This window comes from Trichosurus vulpecula, chromosome 8, assembly GCF_011100635.1.
Source record: "Trichosurus vulpecula isolate mTriVul1 chromosome 8, mTriVul1.pri, whole genome shotgun sequence".
In the NCBI taxonomy this organism is placed as follows: Eukaryota; Metazoa; Chordata; class Mammalia; order Diprotodontia; family Phalangeridae; genus Trichosurus; species Trichosurus vulpecula.
The window spans coordinates 35,506,327-35,531,627 of NC_050580.1; the positions used below are offsets into that span (position 1 = coordinate 35,506,327).

Here is a 25,301-nt window from a genome sequence, read left to right on the forward strand (position 1 = left end):
GAATCTTGGCCCTTACCTTTTATAATTGTGGAACCATGGACAAATCATTTTACTGATTTGTGCCTCAGTTTTCTCATCAGTAGAAGGGAGATAATGTTCTATCTGTCTTATGGAGATGGCTGTGAGAAAAGCAATTTGTAAACCTTAAAGGGGCATAGGAATATGAGTAATTGTTGTTAATAGACTTTAAAAAACTAAATTAATTTTAATGAACAAAAATCCACCTTCTTTTTCTTCCTCCCCAACCCCATTGAAAAAGAAAGGAAAAAACATAACACTTGTAATAAATATGCAAACAATTGGTCATATTATTGGTCATGTCATGTATCTCTACCTCTGTCTCTATCTCATTTATATCCACATTTACATATATCATGGTGTGTTTGCTGAGTTTACCATTTCTTTGTGAGGAGATGGTTAACGTGTTTCATCTTGAGTCTTCTGGATTTGTGGTTGGTTCTTGTGGTGATCAGAGTTCCAGGGTCTTTAAAAGCTATTTAGATAGTATTATTGTTACAATATAAACTCTTTTCCTGGTCCTGCTTACTTCATTCTGCATCAGTTCCTATAAGTCTTCCCAGGTTTCTCTGAAACCATTCCCTTCATTTCTTATAGCACTAAAGTATTCTTCACATTCATATACCAAAATTTGTTCAGCTAATTCCCTGATTAAGGACTATCCCCCTTCATTTCCAGTTTTTTGCTACCACAAAAAAGTAGATGCTATAAATATTTTTATACACATGGTTCATTTTCCTCTTTTTTTTTTTTTGATGTCTCTGCAATACAGGGTCCAAGGGTATGCACAGTTTAGCAATGTTTTGGGCATTGTTCTAAATGCTTTCCAAAGTGGCTAGATATATAAGTAAGGCAGAATTCATGACTTCAAAGATAACCATGAATATGCCTGAATGGTCAGAATATAAGGAATTCTCCAAGTAGAAGGCATTTATTGAAACTCAAAAGTAGAAGACCACGGACCAGTGTCCCCAATTCAACATCCTGGCAAGAGCCTTCCAAAACCAGTATTCCTATCTCACAATAGTGACCAGGAGGCCACAGAAAAACATTATGGCAGCAAGCCAAGCCATACTGGTGCTCCCCCCACCAATGCCTGGGCCCTCCAGCAAGAAGACCACCCACTGGCCTCAAGCCCCTGCTCAGCACTCTCCAGTCTCCACAAGGGTCAGTCCTGCATTTTTGTAGCACCTGCCGCCATCGCTGCCACTTCCACCACAATCTCCAAGCTGTGTTCCAGCTAACTGACTGCTTCCTCTATCCTTCAGCTCTTAACTGCTCTCACCAACTGCCTCTTAGCTCTGCTGCCACTGTTCAGCAAGCTCCTCCCACCACAGGCTTCATGTCATCATGTGGACCAGAACTCAGGTGCCTACCATTGGCTCCAGTCCTAGCCACTCCCCTCAGGACCCTGAGAGCCCCGACCCTGAAGCCCAGTGAATGGACAGGAAAGATCTTCCCATTCACTGATTGCCTTTACACTAGACTACTTTACAACTCCACTAACAGTTCAGTAGCTATTTTTCCCATAGTCCCTCTAACATTTGTAATTTTTTTTGTCAACTTTACCGATATGTTTGACATGAGGGTGATTCTCAAAATTGCTTTAATTTGCATTTCTCCAATTATTAGTGATTTGGAACTTTTTTTTTAATAAGGCCATTGTTCAAATTTCTTTCTCTGAAAATTGCCTATTCATATTCTTTGATTGTTTGTCAATTGGGGAGTGACTTTTTTCCTGTAAACATGACTCTACATATCTTAGAAATGAGACCTTTATCAGAAAAAGGTACTGCAAAATTTTTTTCCCCTCTTTTTCTTCTGATTTTAGTTGCTTTGGTTTTGTTTATATGAAAACTTTTTAATTTTATGTAATCAGAAATTTCCAGTTTACCTTTTGTTAACCTCTGTGTCTTTTGTTTGGTCATGAACTCTTCCCCTCTTCATAGATTTGACAGGTAATTTCTTCCTTGTTTCTTTAATTTGTTTATAGTGTTGAACTTTATGTCTATATCATTTACCCATTTAGAATTTATTTTGGTATACAGTATGAGGTATTAGGCACTCTTAATTTTTTTTATTATTTCCTGTGAGATTCTTGATCTTCTCTTCTATTTTTGTTTTCTGTACAAGATTCTATCTTGCATTCTACCTGAGTTTTGTTATTTTGTTTTTCTAGCTCTATAAAGTAAACCTTTGGTAGTTTAGTATGTTATGGAATAAAGAAATACATTTAGGTACTGTTGTCATTTTCATTGTATTGACTTGGTCTGTCCTTGAGCCATTAATATTTCTCCAATTATTCAGGTTTGTCCTTCTTTATATAAAGAGTATTTTGTAATTGTATTCATGTAGTTCTTGAGATATGATGTCTAGGCTCTTTTTTGGTCATAGCTTTCAAGTAGTCCATTGATTCATACATTTTTCTCCTCTATTTGTTTTCTAGGTTGTTTTTTCCATAAGATAACATATATTTTCTTCTGCTTTTTTTAGTCTTTTGATTTTGTTGGAATATTTCTTGTCTCATGGAATCATGAACTTCTATTTGGTCCATTTTGATTTTCAGGGAGTTTGTTGCTTGGGCAAGGTTTTGTACCATGTGTGCCAAGCTGTTAATTCTTGTTTCTAATCTTTCTTCCATAGCTCTCATTTCTTTTTATGTTTTTTCCTCTAGTATTCTCATTTCATTTATAAAAACCATTTTATGCTCTTTTTAAAAAAACTCTTACTGCACCTTTTCTAGGAATTCTAGTTTAATTTGTGCCCAAGTTGTGTTTTTCTTTGGGGCTTTGCTTGTAGATGTTTTGGAATTCTTCTCTCTTGTTGGATTTAGTAGTAGCTATCACTCTCTGTCTGATAGGGCACTGCTGATTCAGAGGGATAGAACTGTAGGTTTTCTTTTGGTCTGGGCTTCCTGCTCTTTTCCTGCAAGCTGGGCTGGACACTGGAGCTGAGACCCTGCTTCTGGATTGGAGCCACACAGCTGCTGGTGCTTGATACGTGGCTGAAGGTGCAAGTCCCTTCCTTGGTCCATCCTATATTTATGACACAGAACTGGGTCGTGATAGACCGAGCTGCCAGATGGCCCCTATTCCTGACACAGGTTAAGCCCCTCTCTGCTGGATTTGGGGCCCCTTCTTGCTGTGGTGCACAGTCTTTCTATGCTAGAGTGCTCCTCCCTCCTGGCCTCATCCTCAATGTCAGCAGACCTCTTTATCTCTCTCCCTAGCATGACCTTGGCTGAAAAATGACACTGTGATTTCAGGGATTTACTGATCAGAATTTGCTCTGGTATGTTTTCTATATCTGCTTGGAGGAATTGGGGTCAGGAAGGGGAAACTCTCTGTACTTCTGCTTTTTCCACTCTTTCCTCTCTGCCTCCCATTTCATTTGTTTTATTATAACCCAATGAGGTACGTGCTTTTACTATCCCCATTTTACAGATGAAGAAAATGAGGCTGTGAGACATGAGGGGACTTGCCCAGGGTCATTTATATTTGAAGTGTCTGAGGCAGCTTTTGAATTCAGATTTTCCTGACTGCAAGTCTAGTGTTCTGTCCACTGAAGAGCACTGAGTGTGCTCTTCTTAGCCTGCCCTTGGTTATTATCAAAGGCATCTGGTACTGGAGGAGAGAAAAGAAAGGGATGAATGCAATTGAGTAGATTCACCAAGCATCCCATCAAATGTATACAAAATAGTGTTTTATAATATTATAGCAAATAACTAGAGAATGAGTTCATTATTTAACAAATGGACTTTGGATAATTTAGGAGAAAATTGACCGTTTGCTAAGTGATTTGCAGCTAAATGAGAGATTACAATAAAAGATAGAAGAAAATGGAATAATGTAATTATTTCAATTGCAGATGAGGATATAATATTCCCTTTAATCAGAAAGAGTTTTAAGGATAAGAATGATGTTTGATTACATTAACTTTTAAAATGTCTGTACAAAAACACTATTAAAGCATGGTAGATAAAAATTTCATATATAAAATATAGAACAAACTGTTAAAAATTCACAAAACTAACTCCTAATCCACAGTGTAGTCAAAGAACAGAAATAGCATTTTCAAAAGAGAAAGTACAAATTGTTAATTTTCATTTGAAAAATGCTCCATCTTACTGGTAATCAAAGAAATGTAAGTTTATACAAATTTCAAATTATCTCCTCACACCCGTCACATTGGCAAAAAAAAATAATTAAAAGCAATAAAATTCGATGTAGGTCAGGCTTATAGAAATAGATACACTCATGTATTATTGCTGGCATTGCAAACTTACAGATTTTTTAACAGTACATTAAAAGTTACAAACATAATCATACCTTTTGACCTACTGATTCTGTTGTCTGGAATATTTCCTGAAAAAATTTTTTTTCTTCAAAACAACTACTTATTCAGAGATTTTCATAGTGGCATTACTTGTAAAGAACTGGAAACAATCAGATGTCCAACAAAAAGGGAAATGGTTATATAAATAATGATCTGTTAACATACTAGAATGCTGTAATTCAGTTAAGACCATCAAATATGAAGAGCATGAAGAAATCTAGAAGGAATTTGAGAAAACCATGCAAAATAAAATAAAACCAAGCAAAATAAAACAAAACCAAGGCGGTGTACCCCACCTATGACCATATAAGAGAAAAGTTGAATGAGATTAAATGGACAAACAAAAAAATCCAGATAGTCTTGGAGCAACTGAAAGTTGTGATGTACATTGAAATTAATTTAAATGCAAATAATTATGAAGCAAATTTAGATATACTGATGTTTAGTTTTGTTTTTAATAAGTCCTTTAAAATTTTTCTTAGTCCTGGAAGCTTTATGAATGCAACAGAGAGGGGAGAATGAAACGAAGGAGTGAGTAAGGGAGGACAAGCTCTGGAGAAGAAAGAATTTCCTTATAGGAATCACATACCATAAAGGTTTAGAGAGGAAGTCAAGTTATTGGAACTTTATTTGACCTTTCGCTTCCAATGTACATATACTTAAATTCAAACGTTATCAGGGATAGTATTGAGAAGAATATCCTTGCTGAGATAAAAGCAGTGTTTTTACTTTTTTTAATTCATAAAGTATATCTGTTTTCTTTTGAAAATGGAGACTAAATATTAGATTGGATTTTTTAGCTTGTATAGTTAAATCTTATTTTGTTCTTTTAAAAATATATTTAAGAGAGAATTTCATTGGTTATAGTGTTCCAGTCTTAAAGGAAATAAATCAAAGTGAGACTTCAATATTCATTTAAGATGGCATTACCTATTTTGGGGCCATGTCCCTCAGGGTAATAGAGAGGAAATAACGTCCCACATATACACTTTTAATGCACTCTTCCCCCTTTTCCTAAAAGTCTTCTTCCCCCCGCCCCCCATTTTTATCCCAGTCTTCTTGGTCTAGCTCAGTCACCTTGTTAACGTTATCCTTGACGTCCTCACTTGTTCTCCAACTATTGCTGAATCTTTTCCCACCCCTCTCCTTAAGCTATTCTCTCTTCTGTGCATGTCTCTGTCCTGGGTTAGACAGTAAACTCCTTGGTTGACAAGTGTTAGCTAAGAAGGCAAAGAAAGCAGCTGAACATCAGCAGCCACTCAACAAGAAGTTGTTACAGAGCTGGAAAAAACTTCAGAGGCTGTCTGACCGTGCCTCCATGTTTAAAAGTGGAGTGACTTGTGCAAGGTCACTCATTAAGGCATTATAAGTGGTATCCAAATGGCCCTGAAGTATGTACTGGCTGTCTGCTGGGGTTGTCTACTACCTGGGGCTGTCTGCTACCAGCCTGCAGTTCAGAGGTTCCCAGACTTATTTGACCTTCCTCCTCCTTTAAAAAAAAATTTACTCAGCACTCCCCTGGGGTTAGGTTAGGTTAACCCTTACTTTTATTCGAAACCCCCTAATTGCACCTGAGGCTACTACTGCACCGCCCCTCCCCCATCATTCCAGCACCCACTTTGGGAACCTATGAATAGTTGTTTGAATACCAAGTCTTCATTTGCCTAAAAGACTATTTTCATACAAAGCAAGCACACACATGGAGATCAGAAGAAGTGATACACAGACATTCTCAAGGTCTGCCTAAAGAACTTTGGAGTTGATTGTGAGACATGGGAGACTCTAGCACCAGACTGCCCATATGATGTGCCCACATCAAAGAAGGTGCTGTGCTATTTGAGCAAAGCAGAATTGCAGTAGCTCAAAAGAAACGTGAGATGTGTAAGGTTTGAGACTCCACTCCAAATGTTCACATGAACTATTTGTGCCTGACCCGTTAGAGCTTTCCAAGCTCATGTAGGTCTGATTAGCCACAGTAGGACACTCTGTACTTTGACCCCCAACATAGTACTGTTATTTTGGTCTTCTTCAAGAGTGAAAGAGAAAAAAAAAAGAGTGAAAGACAGCGGCCAACCCAGCAAGACTGAGTATAATCATTCAGAGGGAAACACGGATCTTTAATGAAATAGAGTACTTCTAAACATTTCTGATTAAAAGGCCAGAGCTATGTAGAAATATAGGAGTTAAGAGAAACATCAAAAGTTAAGTACACATGAAGAAAGATAAAAGACTAAACTAGGATAAAGTGCTTTTATTCTAATATGTGTGTCCCCTCTGAACCTTATCATCAGGATCATAGAGGGAGTCTAATTAAAAGGCTTATGTGTAGTTGCTAAAAAGAATAATGGAATGGAAAGGGAAGAGGAATAAACTGGTGGAGGGAAGGAAAAAGAAAGGGAGAATTATCTCATATAATCAGGGTAAACAAGTAGCCATACAGACAAATGAGGAGAGGGTGAGCGGAAGTAGCTGACACTTGAACGCTCACTCTTATCTGAATTGTTTGAAGAGGGAAGAATATGTACACAGAGTTGACTATAGAAATATATTTCATTCAGTTGGAAAATAGGAGGGAAAAAGGGAGAAGGGGGAATTAGAGGGAGAGTAGATTAAGGGAATGATTAGTCCTAAGGAAAACATACCCTAAGGATGTATGAAAATATTTATAGTTCTTTTGAGGTAGCAAAATATGAGAATCTGAGTGAGTACCCATAATTCGGTAAATGGCCGAACAAGTTATGATAAATAAATGTGATGGAATGCTATTGTGTTGTAAGAATTGATGAAGGGGATGGTTTCAGAGAAACCTGAGAAGACATGAACTCATGCAGCATGAAAATCTTGGAGAAAAATTTATCTTAAGACAATCATGGAGTAAAGATAAACAGCTTTGAAAGAATTAGAAACTCTCATCAGTAAAATGATTAACCATGATTCCAGAGGACTAATGATGAAACATTTTACTCATCTCCTGATAGAGGTGAAGGTCTGAGAGCACAGAATGAGACATATTTGGACACACACGTATGTGTGTGTGTATATGTGTATATATGTATCTACCTGTTTTTTTAAACTTGACCAATATGGAAATTGGTTTTGCTTGACTATACATATTTGTAACAGTGATTTTGTTTTTCCTTCTCAATGAGATGGGAGTGGGGTATGTGTAAGAAGGGAGAAAGGGTGAGAAGTTAGTTTTTTGCTGATTTAAAAAAAATAAAATCTAACTAAAAAAAAGGAAATCCAGATGTCCTTTGAGAGGCTATATATAAAGGAGGTAGCTTTAAAAACAAAAACAAACCACGTCCTATAGAATGTAGTCTTTTTGGATGTTTAAAATTAAAAAGAAAATCTGGACAACTTTAAAAAATTACTTATTTCCAGGATTTTGAGTGACTGTTAAAGCTCAGAAGAAAAATATAAGATATAGTATTTAGGATATATGAGTTAGAATATTTACTGTTCTCTGGCAACCTATCATGGATCTAGTGCCTCTTCTTGTCATTTGATCCCCATGCCCCAAGCAGTTTATCTTCTGCTGTCAAAAAGATCAGTGAGTGTTAAAGAAAATTTTTTCTCTCTGATTTAATTAGAGGGATAGAAAGAGCCTTTGGCTATTTGTGAAAAGGGAGCTTTTAGAGAAAAGATGCTCAAATAAATTTGAATAATAGGGAAAATATATCCCAAATTGAAACACAATATGCCAATTAGTCTACCCAAAAGTTTCATATATTCACAGTAGTCAAATGTGTTTATATAAGTCATTATACCCTCTGCAATCTGGCTTTTTTGACTTTTATCATTAAACTCAATTACTCCATCCAATGTTAACAGTGATCTCTTAATTGCTGGAACTCTTCATCTATTTTTGTTTTTGAGGCAGTCAGGGTTAAGTGACTTGCCCAGGGTCTGAAGTTGCATTTGAACTTGGGTGCTCTTGACTCCAGGGCCAGTGCTCTATCCCCTATGCCACCTCGCTCCTCCCCCTCTTAATTTATTCTTAATTCTCATCCTTTTTGGCCACTCTGTAGCATTTCACGTTGTTGACCATACTCTGTTCCTGTTTAGTCTCTCCTTTCAGGGTTTCCATAACACTGCTCTCTCTTGGTTCTCCTCTCACTTGTCTGATAACTTTTCTCAGTCTCTTTTGCTGGACCAACCTCCATGCCTTGCCCACTGTGGTTGAACCCCAAGGCTCTGTTTTGAGACCTCTTTACTCTTTGCACTCTCTCCCATGGCATTACGTTTATGCAGATAACTCCTGTATCTGTGTATCCAGCCCTAGTCCTTCCTCTGAGCTCTTGTCCAGCATCACCAGTCACCTATTGGACATTCTGAATTGGAAGTCCCACCCCCTGCCCTGCCAAGTCCATTCCTTTACAGCTGTCCCAGGATCACAACCTTGGTATCCTCCTTTCCTCACATTTCACTCAGCCCATCTGTCTAGTTGCCACATCCCTTTCTGTCCATTCACCTGGCCATCACACAAGTTGATTTTTTTGAAGTTTTAATATGCCTGGGACTTGGCCAACACAAAACCTGTGTAAGTAAATCACAGAGACTTTAAAAGAAAAAAAATATATGATCTGGGTCAGCTAGATGGCTCAGTGGATAGAGTGCTAGGCTTGGAGTAAGGAAAATGTGAGTTGAAATATGCCCTCAGACATTTTACTAGCTATGTGACCCTGGGCAAGTCACTTAATCCTGTTTGCCTCAGTTTCCTCATCTATAAAATGAGCTGGAAAAGAAAACCTTCAATAGGGTCACAGGGAGTCGGACATAATTGAAATGAATGAAGAACAATGACAATAGCAGTAATACATGAACCATGTCACAAAGGACGATCTGTGTGTGCCTGGTGTCTTCACCGTGGCCTCCCCAAAGTCTGTCTCTTACTAATGTTTTTTATGAGTGACTTTATACCTAAACAATCCTGTCCTTTTAACAGTATATTTGGTGAAATAAGTAAAAAGATCTATAATCCTTTCCTTTCATAATACCTATCTGTGAAAAAAGAAAAGTTTTAAATCTGTTTAATTAAACTTTAAATTATGAATCCATTACTTCTAATGTTTTGTGAATTTGATTTTTTAGTTGTCCTGAAATAGCAAATGGGATCTTCAGCCCAATAAGTATTTAAAAAAAAAGTTCAATTGTCTAAAAATATATACGTTATCTTAGTCATAGAATGGAAGGGATCTTAGAAGTCATCTATTCAAACTTCCACCCAAAGAAGAAATGCCTCCTCCAACCTTGCCTAAATATAGATATTTAGCCCTGAATCTGCACTTACAGTGACAGGGATCTCACTGCCCAATGGCCTCAATAGGCAATCCCTTTCCTTGCTGAATAAGTCTAATTGTAAAACAATAATAATAATAATTTTTCCACCTTATGGAAAAGGGTCCTGCAATTGGGGTTGGAAAGCCTGAATTTCTGCCCTGGATCCACCACATAGTTAGTTGTGTGACCTCATACAAGTCAGCTAATGGGGAGAATAGCTAAGATGGCAGAGGAGGAAGAAGCAGTGCAGTGTAGCTATTCCCCACAATCACTCTACAAATAGCAGTCCTCAGCCCAGTCCCAAGCCTGCATTGGAATAAGCAGGACAGGAAGTCCAGACCAAAGGAGAGCCTATAATTTTGTCCTTCAGACCCTGCAGAGCGTTCTAGCTGCCTGACAGTGGCCACGTCTCATAGCAGTCTATTGGCATTCCAAACAGGGGCAAACCCCACAGTTGTGTTGCTCAGACCCAAACCCAGGTCAGAAACTGGAGGATGGCATTCAGACTTAGCCCTTAAAGATCAGACTGCTTTGGAGAAACTGAAAGTTTGCAGGTCCTCAGCCTGAGCTGTCCTTAATGTCCTAGAATAATACAACAGTCAGTACACTTGGAAAGAAGAAAGCAGAACACAAAAGAGGATCAAGCGTGGCCCAGACATTTCTTGCAGAAGTGTGCAGAGTTTGGCCTTAACACAGTTTCAAAGTCAGAAAATAAGTCTGCAAGAATGAAAGGGAGAGGAAGATGAATGCACTGAGTGGGGGTGGGGCAAGGGAGAGGTAGATCTGTCCATTCATTCCTCCATCCATCCATCCATCCATCTATCTATCCATCTGTCTATCTTTAAACTTGGCTAATGTGGGAATTTGTTATGCTTTTACACATTTGTAACAGAGTGTTTGGTTTTTCTTTCTGTTGGTAGGGGGAGGCCTTGTGGGAAGGAGAAAAGGTTGATCTTTGATAACTGAAAACAATTTTTTAAAAAGACTCAAATGAGATGATGTATATAAAGCACTTTGAAGACCCTAAAGTGCTATATAATTTCTAGCTATCATTATTAACAATAATAATTTTCCCTTTGTAATAAACCTTAAAGTTCAAGAGTCTTAGACCACCTTGAGCTGTTTTTTCAGTATATCTCTTGATATTCTCATCTGTTTTTTTCATGTGAGTTTTATTATGTTTTTATCCAGTTGTAGAAAGAAAACCCTTAGTATTTTGATTACTATTGTTTAACTGTATAAATTATTTGAGGAGTACTGTCATTTTTATTATATTAATCCTACTCATTTTTGATTGATGAATGGTCCTCTAATTATTTGTTTTTCTTTATTTCATTCATTGTAGTTTTTAAGATGCCATATATTAATCTACTGTGTGCCTTTATGGTAAATTAATTCCACGATATTTGATTGTTTTGATTATAAATGGTCTTTTATAATTTTTTATCTTTGTTTTTAATAAATAAGAATTCAAATGATTTTTGTGGATTGGTCTTGCATCTTTACCAAAAACATATGTTGCCTCCATAATTTATTTTCTTTAGCTGACTGGATTTTATAGATAGAGTAATGATATTTTAGCATCTTCCTTTCCAGTGTTAATGTCACTAATGCAGGAGTTCTTCACTTGAGGTGCGTGAATTTGTTTTTAAAATATTTTTATAAGTTTATTTCATATAAGTTATATCTTTCTTTGTAGTTTATTTAAACCATTATTCTGAGAAAGGAGTCCATGGTTTTCACTACGGTGCCAAAGAGAGGTCCATAACCCTTTGCAGGAATGTATTTTTTCTCTCTTGTTGCAATTTGTAGAATTTCCAAAACTCTATCAAAGAAAAGTGGTATGAAAATCTTGTTAATACTGAAGACAGTGAGGAGGTTAAGTCTTTGGGTGTCTGTAAATGCATTAATTGAAGTGTAAGTGTAATTCTGTGTAAGTGACAACATTTTTTTGTTTTATTGAAGGGAAATCTAAATGGCAAACTGGTGGAAAACCTAAGCGAACGATTCAGGGCACACAGAAAACCTCTAAACAGGTGTAGTATCAATATTTCTACTTAATGCTTTCAGCCAACTCCTTAATATTGTGATATATGGATCTAATCACTCAGAAATTACAGAATGCATATTTTGTTTTACACACAGGTTTGAATTTTGATTCAGTTGAGTACATTCCATAAAGCAATGCACTGCTTTGATCATTGAGTCTGTATATGTGAGTTCCTCTATTGCTCTTCTTAGTGAAGCAGTTGTGATATGAAAAGACTCCTGGACTAGGAGTTTGAGGCCTGGGTTTTCTTGGTGGACAACTTTGGGCAAGTCACTTCTTCCCTGGTCCTCAGTTTTTTCATGTGCAGATTGAGGCAGCTGATTTTTAAGATCTTCTCTATCTGTAATATCCTTTGATTCTACTCCAAAGGACTCACGATGGAGAATGCTATCTATATCCAGAGAAAGAACTATGAAGTATGAATGCAGATTGAGGCACACTTCATGCTAGCCTTTTTCTCTTCTCTTTTGTTTTTGTTTTTGGGTTGGTTTTTTTTTTTTTTTGGTCCTGTTTCTTCATTTCATTGATCACAGTTCTCCATAACTTGACTAGTGTGTAAATTAATTCAATGTGAAGTTATACGTGGAAGCTATATGGGATTCCATGCCGTCTTGGGGAGGGAGGGAAGAAAATCTGGAACTCAAAATTATGTAGAACCGAATGTTGTAAACGGAAAATAAAAAAAATATATATAAAAAATCCTTTGATTCTAGTTTAACTGTTAGATTTTTTTGCTTTTTCAAAAAGGGTACATTATTGTCCTTGAAGAAGAATTAAGAAGGCTTGAGAGTGAAAGAGGAGAGGGCAAAAGCTGGTGTAAAGCCCAACATCAAAAAACCTCAGATCTTAGGAACTTATCCTATTACATCTGAAAAACAGAAGGAGAAGAAATCGAAGTAGTGTCAGATTTTATATTTTGGGGCTCAAAGACGAGTGCAGACAATGACTGCAGCCATGAAATTTAAAGATGTTTGCTCCTTAGAAGGAAAATTATGGCAAATCTGGACAGCAGACTAAAAAGCAGAGACATCATCTTGCCAACGAAGGTCTGGATAGTTGAAGCTATGGTTTTTCCAGGAGCATTATATGTGAGAGTTGGACTATGAGGAAAGCTGAATGCCGCAAGATTGGTGCTTTCAAATTGTGGTGTTGGAGAAGACTTTTGAGAGTCCATTGGACATCAAGGAGATCAAAGCAGTTGACATTTAAAGAAATTAATTCAGGCTGTATTTATTGGAAGGTCAAATACTAGGGCTGAAGCTCAAATACTTTGGCCATATAATGAGAAGACAGGACTCATTGAAAAAGACCCTGATGTTGGGAAAGGGGATGACAGAGGATGAAAGAGATGTAGTATCATGGAAACAATGAACGTGAACTTGGACAGACTTCAAGAGATAGTGGAGGACAGAAGGGTCTGGGGGGTCCACGATCCATGGAGTCCTGAAGAGTCAGACACAACTGAATGAACAACAAAAACAATAACTTTAGGGCATCAGTATAAGTTTATCTCACTACGTGAGATGGATGGAGAGGTTTTTAATTTTCATTTCATGAAGAGTTTTATTGATTTTGAGGCTGGTATTGAACTTTGATTTTGAATTTTTCAATATGTTAGTATGCCTGCATACTACTACTATTACTAATGATACTAATAATAACAATAACAATACATAGGATTTTTCTAAGGTTTTATTTTATTTAGTATTTTAGTTTTCAACATTGATTTCCGCAAGATAATGAGTTACAAAATTTTTCCCCATTTCTACCTTCCCCCCCGATTCCAAGGTGGCATATATTCTGATTGCTTTGTTCCCCAGTCAGCCCTCCCCTCTTTCACCCCACTTCCCCCCCATCCTCTTTCCCCTTACTTTCTTGTAGGGCAGGATAGATTTCTATGCCCCATTGCCTATATAACTTGTTTCCCAGCTGCATCCAAAAAAAAAAACCACACAACTTTTTTTTAATCATCTGCTTTTAAAACTTCGAGTTCCAAATTCTCTCCCCTCTCTCCTTCCCACCCACCCCCCAGGAAGGCAAGCAATTCAACATAGATCACACATGTATCATTATGTAAAACACTTCCACAATGTTCATGTTGTGAAAGGCCAACTATATTTCCTTCCATCCTGTCCTGTCCCCCTTTATTCAGTTTTCTCCCTTGACCCTGTATTTCAAAGGTATTTGCTTTTGATTACCTCCTCCCCCTATCTGCCCTCCCTTCTATCATTCCCCCCTTTTTTTAATCCCCTTGCCCTTACTTTCCTGTGGAGTAAGATACCCAATTGAGTGTGTATTTTTTTCCCTTCTCAAGTTGTATCCACTGAGAGTAGGATTCACTCATTCCCCCTCATCTGCCCCCTCTTCTCTTCCAACAGAACTGCTTTTTCTTGCCACTTTTATGTGAGATAATTTACCCCATTTTGTCTCTCCTTTTCTCCCTCTCAATATATTCTTCTCTCACCCCTTAAATTTACTTCATTTTTCTAGATATCATCCCTTCATATTCAACTCACCCTATGTCTATATTCCCTTCAACTCCCCTAATACTGAGAAAGGTCTCATGAATTACACATATCATCTTTCCATGTAGGAATGTAAACATAACAGTTCAACTTTAGTAAGTCCCTTATGAATTCTCTTTCTTGTTTACCTTTTCATGCTTCTCTTGATTCTTGTATTTGAAAGTCAAATTTTCTATTCAGCTCTTTTCATTGAAAAAGCTTGAAAGTCCTCTATTTCACTGAAAATCCATATTTTGCCTTGGAGCATGATACTCAGTTTTGCTGGGTAGGTGATTCTTGGTTTTAATCCTAGCTCCTTTGATCTCTGGCATATCATATTCCAAGCCCTTCGATCCCTTAATGTAGAAGCTGCGAGATCTTGTGTTATTCTGATTGTGTTTCCACAATATTCAAACTGTTTCTTTCTGGCTGCTTGCAGTATTTTCTCCTTCACCTGGAAACTCTGGAATTTGGCAACAATGTTCCTAGTTTTCTTTTTGGGATCTTTTTCAAGAGACGATTGTTGGAGTCTTTCAGTTTCTATTTTACCCTCTGGTTCTAGAATATCAGGGCAGTTTTCCTTGATAATTTCTTGAAAGATGATGTCTAGGCTCTTTTTTTGATCATGGCTTTCGGGTAGTCCAGTAATTTTTAAATGATCTCTCCTGGATCTATTCTGTAGGTCAGTGGTTTTTCCAATGAGATATTTCACATTGTCTTCCATCTTTTCATTCCTTTGGTTCTGTTTTATAATATCTTGGTTTCTCATAAAGTCACTAGCTTACACTTGCTCCATTCTCACTTTTAAGGTAGTATTTTCTTCAGTGGTCTTTTGGACCTCCTTTTCCATTTGGCTAATTCTGCTTTTCAAGACATTCTTCTCCTTATTGGCTTTTTGGAGCTCTTTTGCCATTGGGGTTAGTCTATTTTTTAAGGTGTTGTTTTCTTCAATATTTTTTTGGGTCTCCTTTAGCAAGTCATTGACTTGTTTTTCATGGTTTTCTCACATCATTCTCATTTCTCTTCCCAATTTTTCCTCTACTTCTCTTACTTGTTTTTCCAAATCCTTTTTGAGCTCTTCCATGGCCTGAGACCAGTTCATGTTTTTCTTGGAGGCTTTTGATGTAGGCTCTTTGACTTTGTTGACTTCTTCTGGCTGTATGTTTTGGTCTTCTTTGTCACCAAAAAAGGAGTCTAGAGTTTGAGTTTGAGTCTGAGTCTGTTTTTGCTGCCTGTTCATGTTCCCAGCCAACTACTTGACCCTTGAGCTTTTTATCAGGATATGACTGCTTGTAGAGTACAAAGTACTTTCTCCCAAGCTTTAGGGTCCAAGCACTGCAGTTTTCAGAGCTACTTCTACTCCATCGTCACTCCAGGCTCTGTCACAGCAGCGCTTCTTCTCCCCCAAGAACTGCCAAGCAGGACAGCAATACAGATCTGAGCAGGGAACAGCAAGAGACTCTGCCTTTGTGCCCACAAAGCACTCCTTGTACTCCCACTCTGATCTGCTGCTAGATTCCTCCCACCGTGTGAACCAGGGACTTGGGAAGCAGCTGATGCTGGACCTCTGGGAGCAACCTCAGGAACTTCTTGCTGCTGCTGTGGCTACCACTGCACCACTTCCTCCACCCCCCAGAGCTGGCGGCTGGACAGCTCTGAACTCTATCCCACAGTTTCCCCCTAACCTGCTCTTTGGCGTTTGTGGGTTGAGAAGTCTGGTAACTGTCACGGCTCACTGTCTCATGTCCCCAAGGCCTGTTATGGCTGGCCGACTCAGGGTCTGGTCTGTCCCGTTGTGGACCACTCTGGGCTCCACTCTGCTCTCAGCACTGTGCGATAGACCCTTCCTGGCAACCATCCAGGCTGTCCTGGGCTGAAGACCTGTTTCCCTCTGCCATTTCAGGGGTTCTGCAGCTCTAGTATTTGTTCAGAACCATTTTTACAGGTGTTTGGAGGGATTTGGGGGAAAGCTTAGGCAAGTCCCTGCTTTCCAGCTGCCAGCTTGGCTCTGCCCCCCAATACATAGCATTTATATAGTACTTTAAAGTTTACAAAGTTTTGGGTTTTTTTGTTGTTGTTTTGAACATATGTCCTCACAATAACCCCATGGGGTTGATGCTAGTATCCCCATTTTACAGATAAGGAAATTGAGACACGGAGAAATTAAGTGACTTGTCCAGGATCACACAGCTGATAAGTGTCTGAAGCAGAATTTGAATTCAGGTCTTTATGATTTCAAGCCCTGTGTTTTTTTCACTGCTTCACCAAAGGCTAAACTGTTGCTGATGTCTTTCATGGTATTAGGGAAACTAGAAAGTCTTGAGCTGGCCCTATGAACTGGCTACACTCAAGTGTTATATGAGCCAGATTTGGGAAAAAATGTGGCCCATATTGGGAACAGTTATGAATGGTTCTTTAAATATCTTAGTATGCACAGTACAGAGTATCATACAGATTTAGTAATCTCTGCCCCTAAGCAATTGACCATTTTAGACAGTTAGTACTTAGATAATCATATGACAAAAGGTCAGGTGATGAGATTGGTTGGAGAAATGGAATAGGAACATTAAGCTAATACCTGAAGAATTCACGTCATATACAAATCCAGGTAAAGTGCACCTTAGGAGGACAACTAGAGGTACCTAACAGGGGATGAATGAAAAATTGCTTTGCTGTTCCATTCCATGAAGGGATTATGGATTGACAGAGAGCTACTGGCATTCTGCTTTTCTGTATAGGAAGTATTTGTAAGTAATGGGAAAGAAGACTTGCCAGACTGTTTAAGACTGAATATGCTTGGTATACGGACAATTTGTAGTTGAGGTAAGAGTAGGAGGTAAATTGCGGTGTGTTGCGTCTGAAAGCCGTTCAAATAGGTTCTAAACCATGTTGTAAGTAAAGTACTTTGAAGCACTGATATTCGATCCACAGTGGGAGGGTAAGCTGGGGCAGTGGAAGACTTTTAAACAAAATGGCCTTAGTAAAGTAAGGGGTAAAGATTACAACTTTGGATATGAGAATGGATTTTTTTAGGGGAGAGGGGTACTCTAGTGAGGGTGGTGTTTGCTATAGTCATAAATCTTAGAGCAGTGGTGGGGAACCTGTGGCCTCAAGGCCTCAGGTGCGGCCCTTGGACGGAATCCAAACTTCACAGAACAAATCCCCTTAATACAAGGATTTGTTTGGTAAAACTGGAAGTCAGTCAAAAGACCACACCCGAGGACCTAGAAGGCTACAGGTGGCCTTGAGGCCGCAGGTTCCCCACCCCTATCATAGACTTTTCTAACCTGAAGACTCTTGGAGATCATCTAATTCAACCCTTTCATTTTACATTTGAGGAAACTAAAGGACAAGTGATCTTCCCAAGGTCATGCTCCTAGTAATTGGGAGGGCCAGGATTAGAACCCATGTTTTGTGACTTCAGTCTGGTCAGAAGATGACAATGAGAGAACCATGGACAAACAGGAAATGCTGTCTAGAAAGAAAAATATGTCAATTAATTAAAAATATAGAGTAAAGGATAAAACTGTTGAAATTTCATCTCCAGATTGCTGAGGTTTGGTGAGGTGATGGCATTCTCTGCCAAGACAGTGTATTCACTATAAGGGAGAAGTAGAGGGAAGAAGAACTCACCTCCCTAGCACAGGATTTTGCTTTGGGGTTTGATTTTTTTTTTTTTTTTGGTCGCAGTGGTCCTAGTTTCTTTGTAAATTCTGCTCTGAAATCAGTAGTACAGTTACAGAAGATTCCCTTGTGTAAAGAGAATGTTTGTAATGGATGAGAAACAACATAACACTAATAGCCTAGGGCTGAAACATGACATTAAAGGGCATAACATCTGTGAAGATGTTCCTGCAAACTTGGTGTCTTCCAATAACAGACGCAGCTGGCGTTGAATATTGCCTATCCTGGAATAGGGCAGATTTTAATTTGAATTCAGTTTGTAAAGTGTCAGTGGAATGATGCGCAGTCATTTTATATTTAGTGCTGAAACATTAGTTTTGAATTGTACTTAGATAACTCAATGGTAGTGCATATCTTCTCAGATTAATTTTGTTTTACCTGTTAGTCTGTAGAAAATTTCTGAAATTCTGTAAATAGGAGGTAATTTGTATTTATAAAAAGGAACTTTTAACCAGATGACTAAATAATGCTTTGTGTATTTTTTAGACATGTGTGAGTACAATTTAAATCCATTAGTCCAGTTATAGTTGTCTGTCTGGGGGTCTTGATCTCATTATGCCCATAGCTTTTTTTGTTTCTTTCCTCTAGTCATTGTTTTTTACTTATCATGGGAAAAATAGTTTAAGACAACGTTACCTATAGTGCTTATTCTTGGATTAGTGTGAATCCTCAATTTTGAATTAAAGCAAAAAGTTAGGTTTAATATATAAAATTAATAAATGGTATTAATGTTATGGCATTATTATTTCATTTGAGCCTCACAGTAGCCCTGACAGGTAAGTACTATATGTATTAATATGTTTGTTTCACAGATGAGGGTTGTGAAGTTTAGAGAAGTTAAGCAGCTCGTCCATGATTATATTACCAGTAAGTGTATGAAGTGGAATTTGAATTCATACCTTCTGACTCCAAGCCCAGTACTCAGCGATCTGGGAATAACATTTGTGCATAGAAATCTGTGCCGTAGTTGGCATAGGTTTGTTATGTGTGGGTATAATCACCCTGACCAGTCACAGCGGATGATGCTATTTCTAAACCCTCTGTGCCTTAGTAGATAATGTTAGGAATTGCTATGATCATAAATTCACTACTTTGTTTTGAGAATGCACCCCTCCACATTTAGCTGGTCTGGTCCTTAGATAAGAACCAGTCAGCATCCTGGAAGCATTTCTGCCATGGTAGGAACTTTCAGAGCTTGTGTTACACCAGCTGAGTCTTTGAGAATCCAGAGTCACTCCCATGGAATCTTTGGACTTGTGTTCCATTAAATGAGGAACCACATGTGTGACTTTTTATTTTCAGAATATTTTGAACTATTGAACCTGACTTAAATATTCACCAAATAATATTTGAAACAAAATACTGAATCCGAAAACTGCCTCTTGTTTTATGGCAAGAAACTTTGTTTCAGTTAACATAATGTAATGTGGTATAAGGTGAAAAGAAGAATGTTTTGTCTAAAAGTGTTTAAATATGTTAAATGAATATTACATAAAATTAAAACTTCTTGACAATAAAAATGTCTTTTTTTCCAAACTTTCTTTAGAATGCTACAGTAGATTGTAAAATAACATCATCCTCAGCTGGAGATAAACATTTTGAGAAAAGTCCCACTAAAACAAGGCACCCTCGGAAAATTGACTTAAGAGCACGCTACTGGGCCTTCCTTTTTGACAATCTTCGGCGAGCAGTAGACGAAATCTACGTTACTTGTGAATCGGATCAGAGTGTGGTGGAGTGTAAGGTAAGGTTCATCAGGAGGTCTGATGTTCTCTCTTAAGTTGTCTTCCCCTGATTCTCTCGACATTTTTTGAACTAATATTACCAGTACTTCAGAGCCATCCTTGTATCTTACTTTGTTACGCGTGCATGCACACACACACTCACACGCACACACACGCGCACAAATTGTGTCTTTTGGACATTGCTACTTGTTCTTTTTGGTTTGGTGCAAACCTAGGTGATCAGTTTCAAATCCTCCCTTCCAATGAAAAGCATATTCATTTCTTGAACTAGCTGGTTATGATTTTCTGTTTTTCTGTAGGTTTTCTTTAAAGGTTTGCTATAAAGCTGTAATGACTTACTGTAAGATGCCATGGATTTGAGTAAACAGCCCCTCCTAGTTTTGTTTTGTTCTGGACGAGTCTTTGCTGCATTCTCCGTGTCTGCTGTAGGTGGCACTAGTGGGATTCTGTCTATTTTCACATTCTTTGGTTTCCTGTTTAATGTCTTAATTGTACATTGTACCCTTTGGGCTGAGATAGTTATCACTCTTCTAATTCACTCTGCTGGGAGAAAAAGTGAGATTGATGGCCAAACATAAACAATGTCTGGGTGGGATGTCATTGTAAGGTGTGTTTTCTAATTTTAGATAACCTTGTGTTTGTAGTGGATGTTAAACAGAGACACAAAGCATAAAAATTCAATTGTGTGACCCTTTTAATAAGTATAAATTATACACCATATTGCTATGTGATGAATAAAACTATCATAAAAATTGAGAAAAACCAGAACAGTAGATCTTTACGGAAATATTAGAGACAACTTTTCCTTTTACATTAAACATGAATAAAAAGCTCAACAAACTCTGGAAATCATTATGTAGTCTTTGAAATAGGGTCTAAAGTGAACTCACATCTTATCACAGGAATCTTATTTTTCCATCTAAATCAAGAACAGCCAAATTAGGTTTGAAATTAGTGTATAAATATCAAAAGCAGGTTTCAAAATGAACAGTAGCTAAGTTTCCAAATTGGTGGCTAAATTACTGCAGTTTAATGTTTTCAGTACCGAAAATATTTTATGTTTAAGAAAAATAGTCTCTTTTGGGGTGTAACAGATTTTTGACTTGTAAGGATCTCATCCCCATGATATATGATTGCATGAACAGCTCCCTATGTTGTACTGGCAGTACTTCTATCTTGGACAGACACTGTACTTGTACAGTGAAGTATGGTGGAAGAGAGAAGGCTGGCTTGGACTTGGGAAATAGGGCCCTAGCCCTGCTCATCTTTTTTTTTCCTAGAACTTGACTTTTTTTTTTTTGGTTTTTTAGCATTTTTATTTGAAGTTTTGAGTTCCAAATTTTATCCCTCCCTTGCTCCTTCCCCCCACCCCTCCCTGAGATGGTAAGCAATCAAATATAGGTTATACATGTGCAGACATTTTTAAATGTCAATATTCTTCTGATGCTATGTGGCTGCAAATTGTGGGCTATCTCTTACTGTGGCATGAGTACTCACATTTATAAAATAATAGACTCAGTGACACATTGAAGTATTGAAGTTTGTTATATAATTGCTAGAAAACTAGATCCATTTTTATGTTCCATCATTGGGGAAGTGGATTACTGTCTGTTTTCCAGATTGCATTTGCCTTACCTGGGATTCCAGCCATTCATGCTGAGGCTTACACGAATACTTTAGAACCCTAGCACTAGAGGAGCTTAGAGAGGCTGATCTATAAGATAACCTGGAGACAATTTAACGTACTCATTTCATTTTACTGATGAGGGAGCAGTAGCCCATTGAGAACATTTGTCTTGCAAAAGTCACGTAGCTTGAATAGTTGAACTGGGACTTGAACTCAGGTCCCCAGATTCCGTGTACAGCGCTCACTTAACTATCACCCTGCCTTGGTGGGTCCTAGGGCTAGACCAGAGTCAAGGATTATTTATCACCCATCCTTGTAAACCTCTTCAGGGTATTTCTAGCCCTTACCTCAGTGTCTGGCACCTAGTAGGCCCTCACTTAATAAATGCTAGTTAACTGATTGGCTAATTGAGTCTTGATTGATCTTGTGTATAGTCGCCTCTTGCCAGTCCATAGCATGAGAAGCATCTGGGCCTAGTGAATGGAGGACTGGACTTGGGTCTGAGAAGGCCATAGTGAATCCTGCTTTAGACCCTTATCAGCTTTCCCTGGGCCAACCACTTCAAGTCTCTGAGGCTCCCTTTCATTATTTGTAAAGGAGGGGATAATAATACCTTGCTTCAAGCAAAATAGCCTCCAAAGATTACTCTGGGTTTCGTTTTGGTGTTCCAAACAAATAAGAAAGCAATATAGCTCTTTCTTTGTGGAACATTAGGATTCTTTGAGACAAAGTGAACAAAGTATAAAACAAAGAAGAATGTATTTTCAGTGCCCTGTACAGATAAGGAGTTGCTATTCACTGAGGTTAAATAATACTTTCAGTGAAAATTAGCCATCTTGATTTTCTTTTGGGAAAATTTCCCTTTCCCCCCTTTTAAAATAGGGTCTGTAGAAAATCTTTGTTCTCATTGTGAGTACAACAAAGAAATTTCCTTTGAAGGAGCTCAAGCAATTAGCACTAGGCAATAAGGAGGCTACTGTCATTGGAAAGAGTGGCTTTGCCAGCAGCTGGCTGGCATAGCAAACAAAACAGTCTAGAGAACTGATTAGTCAATAAGCATTTCTTGAGTACCTACTGTGTTTCAGTCTTTAAAGTGCCATAGAAATGTCAGTTGCTATTAAGCAAAGCCCAAGGATAATGTGCAGATAATCATCCTCCCCTTCCTTTACCATGTTCTTCCTCTCACCAAGTCAAAGCTTCATTCATGAGCTCATCATCAAGGCTTCATGTTGCCCACTTATGACTTCTGTCTCCCTTCAACACTAGCCTTAATGTTAATTTTTAGAAAAGATTTTTATTATTTTGGTTTTTATGATCATTTTTTTCTATTCAAAAGCATTTTTTCTCCCTCTTACTGCCTCTCCCCATTTCATCTCCTACCTCCCAAAAGAAACAAAATGAAAACATTGTAGCAAATATATATCATTAAGCAAAGCATATTCCCTCATTGGCCATGTAAAGCATTATAATGCTTTAGTTTGCATTGTAAAATCCTCCCCCCCTCTCTCTGGGGATGGGTAGCACACTTCTTTATTCCTCTAGAATCAGGGCTTGCTATTGCTTTGGTAAAGTTCTCACATCTTTCAAAGTTGTTTTTCTTCATCATGTTGTTATGGCATAAATTTGGTACTTCCCACTTTTTCCATTATTATCCTTAAGATTCTTGACCTTTTATTCCTCCAGGTGAATTTTGTTATTTTTTCTAGCTCTATAAAATATTACTTAGGTAGTTTGATTGGCCTGGCATGGAGTAAGTAAATTAGTTTAGGAGTATTGTAATTTTTATAATGTTGGTTGGGACTTCCCATGAACAATGAATGTTTCTCAAAATATTTGGCTGTCTTTAGTTTTGTAAAAAGGCATTTTTAGTTGTATTCATATAGTTTGTGTGTGTTATGGAAGGTAGAATCCCAAGTGTTTCTGTTTCACTAAAGACCCATTTTCCCTCTTCTTGGGTTGCATAGGCATTTCTGCTTATAACTTGTCGTATGCATTCCCAAAAAGCGCCATGCTATGCAAAATTGCACAGCAAAAACTGTCAGACTTATGGGGAAAATGGAATTAAAGCATCAGACTCAAACTTCATCGTGACTCAAAAAGAGATAGGAACCTAATAAAAATAGTAGCATGGATTTATACCTGTTAAATTGTTAAGAAATATATAAATAGTACAATACAAGGCATACTCAGTCTTAAGCTGCTGCTGAGCTTATACTCTGGTTCCCATAGCCAGGGAAGGTGAGGGGTGGGCTGGAGTATGTGAATGGGTTCCAGTCATGAGATTACTGAGAGAGTGTGGAGAGGGAGAAGAGGGCCTAGGACAGAAGGTGGGGTGGCAGGGGTGGGGATGGGGCAGATACCCAAAGTTATGGGATGTGATATGGACAGTGAGCTGGCAGATGATACTGAGAAGCAGTGAGCAGGCAGGTAAGAAGAGAACCAGGAGAAAGCAGAGTCCTAGAACCCCAGAGAGGAGAGAATATCCAGGAGAAGAGGATTGTCAGCAATGTCAGATGGAGCAGAGATCAGAAAGCCAAGGAAAGTTCATTAGATTTCTCAAATAAGAGTTCCTTGATTACTTTGGGGAGAGCAGCTTCCGTTGAGTTTTGTGATTAGAAACCGGACTGAAGAGCAAATGAGAGGAGAGGAGAGGAAGTGGTTTCATTTGCCTTTATTCTCCATATATTCGTCATGTCTGTGAGCATGCAGACTTGTTGGCTCCTTCAGTAGAGCTTGTTCCATATTCTACAGTTTTGTTCTCAGTACTTGGTTTCCTTTACTGGATCTTTGTATAAGTCACACCCTCTAAAGGTAGGTATTCCCCAGGTCTCTGTCCTGGGCCCTCTTCTCTTCTCCCTTTATACTATTTGACTTAGTGATCTCATCAGCTCTCATGAAGTCAGTTATCTCTGTGCTGATGATTCTCAGGTATGCTTGTCCAGCCCTTAAATTCCAGACTTGCATCTCCAACTGCCTGTTAGGTGTTTCTAAATGGATGTCCCAAAGACATCTTAAAGTCAGCATTTCCAAAGCTCATCTCTCTCTCCAAGGCACCACCCATCTTTCCAAGCATCCTTTTATACCATTCTCTTTCTAGTCTCCCAGGCTTGCAGCCTAGGTAACAATTTTCAAACCCCACCTTTCATATTCAATTTATTGCCAAGTCCTGTCTGTTTTACCTCTATAGTACCTCTCATATATTGCCCCCTTCTCTCCTCTGACATTGTCACCACCCTGCTACAGGCCCTCATCACCTCATTCCTTGATTATTGCAATAGTCTACTGGTAGGTGTGCTGCCTCAGGTCTCTCCCCACTCATTCATCTGCCATTTAGCTGTCAGACTGATCTTCCTAAACCATGTCATCCCCCTGGCCCTTTCTCCTACCCTTCAAGTCTTCTTATATCTTACCCAGCCTCTCTCCCCACACCCTTCCCCTCTCTCCCCGCCAGCTATGTGATCTGGTAACACTGGCCTCCTTGCTTGTTCCCGAATAAGACACTCCATCTCTTGTCTTTGGCCATTTTCTCTGGCTGCTCACCATGCCTGGAATGCTGTCCCTCCTCTCCTCTTCCTGGCTTCCCTGGATTCCTTCAAGTCCCAGATGAAATCCCACCTTCTAATCCCTTTTCCCACCAAGAGTTGGTATTTGGGTCTGTACTTAGCTCAAGCAAAATATGCAATATGACTCAGTTTAATAAACAAACATGCCTTATATTGACTGATCAAATGTCTTGCCATATTATATGTATTAGTACTTTTCAAATGTATTTAGAAGCTATTGATTAATAATATTCAAATTCATTTAAAAATGTTAGTAAATTCATAGAAACTTTTTTGTCCCTCTATATTTTCTTAATCAACAGATACTTTTTTTTTTGAAGGGGGGAAGGCAGGGCAATTGGGGTTAAGTGACTTGCCCAAGGTCACATGGCTAGTAAGTGTGTCATCATCTGAGGCCGGATTTGAACTCAGATTCTCCTGAGTCCATGTGCCGCCTAGCTGCCCAATCAACAGATACTAATAGTACTGCCACTATCATAGGGGGGCCCATGA

The 25,301-nt window shown here is 38.3% G+C and overlaps 1 protein-coding gene across 3 annotated transcripts in view; it reads left to right on the top strand.

Annotated features, from left to right (window-relative positions):
• Window positions 1–25,301, top strand: part of SCAPER (S-phase cyclin A associated protein in the ER) — a 422,044-nt gene that overhangs the window by 48,409 nt on the left and 348,334 nt on the right. For 2 of the 3 annotated variants that reach the window (XM_036734646.1, XM_036734647.1), the window contains exons 4-5: window positions 11,602–11,672; window positions 19,421–19,618. In XM_036734646.1, the coding sequence (XP_036590541.1) occupies window positions 11,602–11,672; window positions 19,421–19,618 (269 nt within the window). The remainder of the gene's footprint in view (window positions 1–11,601; window positions 11,673–19,420; window positions 19,619–25,301) is intronic. The other variant, XM_036734648.1, reaches the window with a different exon arrangement.